At 48.5% G+C, this 7,134-nt stretch overlaps 1 protein-coding gene across 1 annotated transcript; it reads left to right on the top strand.

Moving 5' to 3' along the window:
* Window positions 1-122: 122 nt before the first annotated feature.
* Window positions 123-6,972, top strand: LOC117941160 (kinesin-like protein KIF26A; the record flags this gene model as incomplete). The annotated part of the gene is made up of 5 exons (XM_034866247.1): window positions 123-373; window positions 1,018-1,201; window positions 2,254-2,410; window positions 2,930-3,095; window positions 3,837-6,972. Coding segments are annotated over 5 exons (3,894 nt in total), but the record flags the coding sequence as incomplete, so codon positions are not given.
* Between the last annotated feature and the right edge of the window lie 162 nt (window positions 6,973-7,134).

The following is a 7,134-nucleotide window of genomic DNA, read 5'->3' as shown; positions in this document are numbered from 1 at the left end:
ACACACACACACACACACACACACACACACACACACACACACACACACACTCACACACACACACACACACACAGAGACACACAAACACACACACCCTTTCTGATAAGTCACATGACCCCCAGGTAAGAGCTACACCCTGATTGGCCGGGACTGCTCCACCCAGAGTGTGGGCGTGGCTCCGACCGCCATCTCCTGGCTCTTCACGGTGATGGAGGCGCGGCGGAGGAAGGGGGGCGCACACTTCTCCGTGGGGGCGTCGGCCGTGGAGATCTCGGGCCGGGAGGAGACGCTCACCGACCTCCTGGCCGAGCACCGGGGGGCCCCGGGGGGCCCCGCCGTGGCCCTGCTGGAGGACCCGGTCTCTGGATCTCAGGTACGGAGACACACTCCTTCAGCCAGTCAGGGTCTCAGTAACGGACTCGAACCAGCGGCTGAGGGGACAACAAATACTGCACATGAATAACATGGACTCACTTATATAACACACTACTTAATTGCAAATTTACTCACGAAAATAAGAACCAATATACAAACTTACAAATCTATGTAGAAAAGTACTTACTTAGTTACGAACTTACTTTCCAATTTACTTACTTATTTAATAACTAATTAGCGTAACTAGTTACTTACAAACTTACTAACTTATGAGCTTATTAACAATACTAAGAACCAGACGGAGCTGCGAACGACTTGAACTTCCGATCTTACTTACTTCCGATCTTACTTCCGATCTTACTTCCGATCTTACTTACTTGCGATCTTACTTCAGATCTTACTTACGATCTTACTTACTTACGATCTTACTTCCAATCTTACTTCAGATCTTACTTCCGATCTTACTTACTTCCGATCTTACTTCCGATCTTACTTACTTCCGATCTTACTTACGATCTTACTTCCAATCTTACTTACGATCTTACTTACGATCTTACTTGCTAACTTACTCACAAACCTAACATGCTTCCTTGTGTCTGCTTCCCGCTGGTTCTCATGTCTCGTTATCTTTCTGTCCGTTAGCTGCAGAACCAGACGGAGATGCGGGCGAACTCTGCCCACCAAGCGGCGTTTTTCCTGGACGTTGCCGTGGCAACGAGGAGGAGCAGCCAGGCGCCTAGCGACCAGGAGGCCCGAAGGAACTCCCACTTCCTGTTTACGTTACACCTGTACCAGGATAGGCCGGACAAGAGCAACAAGGCAGCAGGTGAGTGTCCGGTGATCACATGATCGGCATTTTACGTTTGGAAAAATTTTCATAATATCTCAAAATATCTTTATATTATATCAAATATCTTCATAATGTCTCAAATTATCTTTATATTATCTCTAAATATCTTTATAATATCTCTAAATATCTATATGATATCTCTAAATATCTTCATATTATCTCAAATATCTATGGCTAAATATCTGAGGATACGCTAACGTCGAGAAGCTACGCTAACGTCTACCTGTCACAGCCATGGTTATTAGTGTTTCAACGCTTCTTCGTCCACAGCTAATGATAAATTTGTATGCTAATGATCCTAAAGCTAATAAATCAGCAGGGTATTGATTCTTAAGCTAATACATTAGCATGCTAATGATCCTGATGCTAACAAATCAGCATGGTAATGATCCTAAAACTAATGAATCAGCATGCTTATTATCCTAAAGCTAATAAATCAGCACGATAATGATTCTGAAGCTAATAGATCAGCATGCTAATGATCCTAAAGCTAATAGATCATTATGCTAATGATCCTAAAGCTAATACATCAGCATGCTAATGAGGCCTAGAGCCGCTCTGCGTCCTGCTGCGATTAGAGACGGCGACTCAGCAGTTTGTAAATCCTGCTGATGTGAGCAGCATCATTTCTCTGACTTAATGAAAGCAGCAGAGGTTGAAGGACTGATACTGAGCTGGTATCAGGGTGAAGATGCCGGCTGAATTTAAACCAGATGAGTGACTAAGCGTATGTGTTCCGGTCTGAAAGTCTCTGGGTTTTCACATCAATGCAGATATACAGTGGTATCCATACGTCTATGAACCCAGAGAGCAGCATATCTCCACCAGACTCCATGTAAATAATCACTACTTTTAGCGTGTATAGAGCAGCATATCTCCACCAGACTCCATGTAAATAATCACTACTTTTAGCGTGTATAGAGCAGCATATCTCCACCAGACTCCATGTAAATAATCACTACTTTTAGTGTGTATAGAGCAGCATATCTCCACCAGACTCCATGTAAATAATCACTACTTTCTGTCAGTGTCGGGCCGGAGTCGTCTCCACCTGCTGGATCTGGGCAGCTGTGAAACGGACGTCAGCCGGACCAGAGAGGCCGGCACCGCTCAGTGTCTGTCGCTGTCGGCGCTCGGAAACGTCATCCTCGCCCTCGCCAATGGCGCCAAGCACGTTCCCTACAGGTACCAGCTCGCATTTAGTGAACCCGCAAAGGTCTCTGAAGGCAACATTTCACCGCTTTGTTTGACTTTGTCCCAAAAATGTTTCTAATTTTTCAAATTTCATTTTTCTCAGTTTTTCCAAAAAATTTCCGGGCATTAAAAAAAAAAATTCAACATTTTAGTCCCAATTTTTCCAGAATGTTTTGTAATTTTTTTCCACTTTTTTGTCAGTTTTGACCAGATTTTCTGGTCATTTTTTCTGACATTTTGTCATATTTTTCCGACATGTTTGGCCATTTCTTTAAGTGTTTTTGCCTAATTTTGCCGGTACTACAGCCTTGCCGTTCCTCCTCTCTGGTCTTTTTGAATTCATGGACGTCTCTCTGCGTTTCTGACTCCAGATCCCACGTGGCGTGTAGTTCATTAAAGTGAACGAGACCTCCTTCCTACTCCTTTCTTGTGATCTGTTGCACAGAGAAAGGAGCAGCATGTTTGGGGGGGCCTCCCGCCTAACGAGGGGTTTCTTCATGTATTATTCAGGGACAGTAAGCTCGCCATGCTGCTCAGCGAATCCCTCGGCAACATCAACTGTCGGACCACGATGATCGCCCACGTGTCCGACTCGCTGGCCAGCTACATGGAGACGCTGACCACGGTGCAGCTCGCCGCCCGCATCCACCGCACGGCGAAGAAGACCGGGTCCAAGGTACGGCGTCTGGTACTCAGCTGGAGGAAGGATTCACATCCTCACTGCATTAAAGTCCTGATGCAGAACATTATTGGCGTTTATTTGACATTTTTTGTCACATTTTTGTGTCTCTTTGGTCATTTTTAAGGCGTTTTTTTTGCGTGTTTGGGCACTTTTGGGGTGTTTTTTGGCTTGTTTTCAACACCGCGGCCATTTTTGCCTCTTTCATATCATTTAAATACCTAAAGCACATTTATCTGACGTTTTCTCTTATTAAAACCTCATGAAGTTTTTTATTTATTTTGGAATGAATGTTCTATGAATAAATTGTGAGTTGATCCGTAGTCGATTAAACATTCGGCGAGGCGTTCCGGCGTCCTTCGATGAGGCGTTCAGGCGTCCTTCGATGAGGCGTTCAAGCGTCCTTCGATGAGGCATTCAGGCGTCCTTCGATAAGGCGTTCAGGCGTCCTTCGATGAGGCGTTCAGGCGTCCTTCCTCAAGGAAATGTGATTTTTTTCAATCAGAAAAATTCATTTTCCTGAAACGTTTTGTGTATTTTTCACAGTATCTATCCCTCTCCCTCTATCTATCTATCTCTATCTATCTATCTCTCTATCTCTCTCTATATCTCTATATCTCTATATCTCTCTATCTCTCTCTCTCTCTCTATCTATCTCTCTCTCTATCTATCTATCTTAACAGTGAGTTCTGATTTGATTCTATAAATATGATTGAATTATTTCTTCTTCATCTGCAGAATGCCTCCAGTTCATCGGGAGGGGAGAGTTCCTGCGAGGAAGGCGTGTCACATCTCAGACCCTCCCACCCTCGGACTGTGGCCCCCGACCAGTCCCCCCCCTCGCTGCTGTCCAGCAACCCCGACTACTCCTCCAGCAGCGACCACTCCTGCGACACCGTCATCTACATCGGGCCCGGAGGGGGGGCAATCTCAGACAGCGAGGGCCCCCCATCCTCTGTTCCCATCATCCCCTCCCTGAATAGAAAGAGAGTCCAAGATGCACCCAGGTCTGACCGAGATCACTTAAAGTGCAACACGTTTGCAGAGCTGCAAGAGAGACTATGGTGCATCGACGGCAGCGAGGGGCCGGCTGCACAAGCTGCAGGGGTCAGGACCCAGAACCCCACCGAGGCAACGTCTCCCCCAAAACCGGAGATCTACCTTCACGGGTCCTTAACAGCCACCACATGCACCAAAAACCCTGATCAGGACCGTACAGCTCCCCCAGCCGGGGGCCTCATGGACTCTTCCAAAAGGACAAGTGCAGATGGGGAGAAACTTTCAGCCCCCCCCTTTCAGCCTTATGTGGTAAAGCAAGGTGGGACTTCTTCAGAGGAATCAGAGCCTGTGGTGAGGGAGAAGGTCTACTTCAGAGGGGGTGTACCCAAGCCGTCGGCCTCACCATCCTTACCGAGGACATCCAGGGCAGCATATAAGTCCCCGGGAGATGTTGTGGGTAGGACCCCCCCAGTGGGTATGAGCCAACCTCTGGGGTCTCCTAACATGGAAAGAGCCTACAGTCTCCGGGCTGCTCTCTTAGGAACCTGCCAGGACAGGGATTTCTTGAGGACTACTGTTACCCTGCAGCAGCCTGTGGCCCTGAACGACGAGGACGAGCTGGTCTTTACGGTCGTAGAGGAGCTGCCCCATTGTCTAGTCCCAGACAATGGCCGCCCCCCCAACTCCAACTCCACCCTCCTTGGTTTCAACCGTGAGGCCTCTGGGTCTCGGCCAGTGAGCATCATCAGCAGTATTAACGACGAGTATGATGCTTACACATGTCGACAAGGAGCCGTGGGACCTGAAGTTGGAGACTACCAGGAAGGCTTGGATCACGGCACTCATTCAAGAATGAGGCTTTACTTACAGGACAATGTAAAGGCATCAGAGGATCCATCCGAGTTATTTCAGAAAAAGCCATTGCACAACATCCAGAGTTCCCTTAATGACATTGGTTTCTCAGAGCTGGACCGTGTCCCTGCTCCACCTTCTTCCAACTTATCAGGAACAGGAACTCTGAGGATGTGTCGACAAGGAGCTGCGGGATCTTTGGTTGTTGTTGGATTTAACTCCCAGGAGGGCTTGTTTTCCCAACATGACGACACACAGCCGACTGTTGGCTCGTTGCCGAGTGAAGCGAGTGCTGATTTGTCAGAAAGGGAAAGCGCTCATTCAACAAATAAAAACGTACGCAAAAAAATCCTTGACCCCACGCTAAGCTCACCCAGTTTGTTTCAGAAACAGCTATTTCTGCAGGATGGCATCAAGAGCTCCTTTACTGACAGCGGGGTCTTTTTCTCAGAGCTGGACAGTGACCCTGCTACTCCAACCAAAACCTCTTTTAAGTGCCCCCCAACCCCATCCCCCAAAGACTTTCTGAAAGGCACTCCCAAAGTGAGTACTCTGAACAAACCAGCATCAACCCAGATTCCTGATCACGCCGCCCACTCCAGTCTTCCCAGGAAAAACAAGCCTACCTCATTTGCACCTGTCAGACATGATGGCTTTCAGTTCGATCCGAGAGAGGATGAGTTTGTCTCTGCAGGTAAGCCACCGAGAAGTGGCGTGAGTCGTGGTTCCTCTAAGAGGCCTGGAGGGAACAGTAACAGTGTTCCCCGCCCACCCAAGACACAAATGTCATCTTCAGGTCATAGGGTTGTGGATGGTTGTGAGAAGAACAGAAGAGCAGATACTCTCATCAAGCTGCAGGGGGCAACAACTTTAGAAACTGTTTCTGTTCATGAGTCAGTCACAGGGAACCAGAGGTTTTCATCCTTGGGAAAGAAGTCAAATGGGCAGAAAAGCAGCAGTATGATCTCCAAGTCTGGATCTGAAAACGTGTCCCCTCCAGTGCGAGCTGTCAAGCAGTCAATCCAAGAACAAAAGACAAGGACTGCGGTATGTCCAAGTGCCTTTCAAACAAGTAGAGACAACGGGAGGTTTTCATTCCCTAGTACATCAACCTCAGAGGAAGAATTCCACATCAAGCTTCAGGCGGATTCATTTAGCCACAGGGCAGGTAGTTTAAAAACAGACCCTGCAAGGACGTCTTCAGGCCTGAAGACACGAGGATCTAAAGCAGAATCGTCCAGGTGCTACGGTAGTCTGATGTCTCTGGAGAGACATGACGGTCAATCTTTAGCTGGCAAGCCCGAAATGTCCAGTAGATCGAACAGATCAGTGCCAAGACTCGAGGTTCCAGCCTTCACCCCCACATCTGCTTCTTCCTCAGAAATGTCTCTCGGCGTCTTTGCAACTCCAAGCAATCCTCGGCCGGTGAAAGGCACCAACAGCAGCTCGCCAGCAGCAGTTTCTGCAGGAGCGAATGTACGACCTGTGTCTACAAGCGGCTCAAAGAGCCCGATCTGCCCTAAAGCACTGGATGTAACAACTGGCCGAAGCACCAGCATACCGCCAACTTCTCCTGCTCGGTTGGGGGTGGGACCTAAGACAGGAAGAGGCACCGTCATGGGCACAAAGCAGGCCATCTCTAGGGCGGCTAACAGCCGGGTTAGCGAGCTAGCCGCTAGCCAGAAACTCAACAGCGGGGTGGGAGTAACAGGAAGTGATGTCACTGACAGCGGGACACCGCTTCCTTCCCCTTACAGCAAGATCACGGCACCGCGGAGGCCTCAGCGCTACAGCAGCGGACACGGCAGCGACAACAGCAGCGTCCTCAGCGGAGAGCTGCCCCCCGCCATGGGACGCACCGCCCTGTTCTACCACAGTGGGGGGAGCAGTGGCTACGAGAGCATGATCAGGGACAGCGAGACCACCGGCAGCATGTCTTCGGCACGCGAGTACATGAGCAATACCCGGGGGGCCTCGTCCAATAGGAGCAGGGTCTCTAAATCGCCCAAGAAGAGAGGAAATGGTGAGTAGGCTCTGCAGAGAGAGATCTGTTATTATGGAATAAGAACTCATTTGTAAGGGAAAAAAGTTACTATTGATAATCATTTGTATAGCAACTAAAATATAGATAGAGAGAGATAGAAAGTAAGAGAGAGAGAGGGAGAGAGAGAGGGAGGGGGGGGGG

Source organism: Etheostoma cragini, unplaced genomic scaffold (genome assembly GCF_013103735.1).
Source record: "Etheostoma cragini isolate CJK2018 unplaced genomic scaffold, CSU_Ecrag_1.0 ScbMSFa_4510, whole genome shotgun sequence".
NCBI classification, from domain to species: Eukaryota; Metazoa; Chordata; class Actinopteri; order Perciformes; family Percidae; genus Etheostoma; species Etheostoma cragini.
Note: the sequence above shows the minus strand (reverse complement) of the source record. Positions and strands in the feature narration are given on the sequence as shown.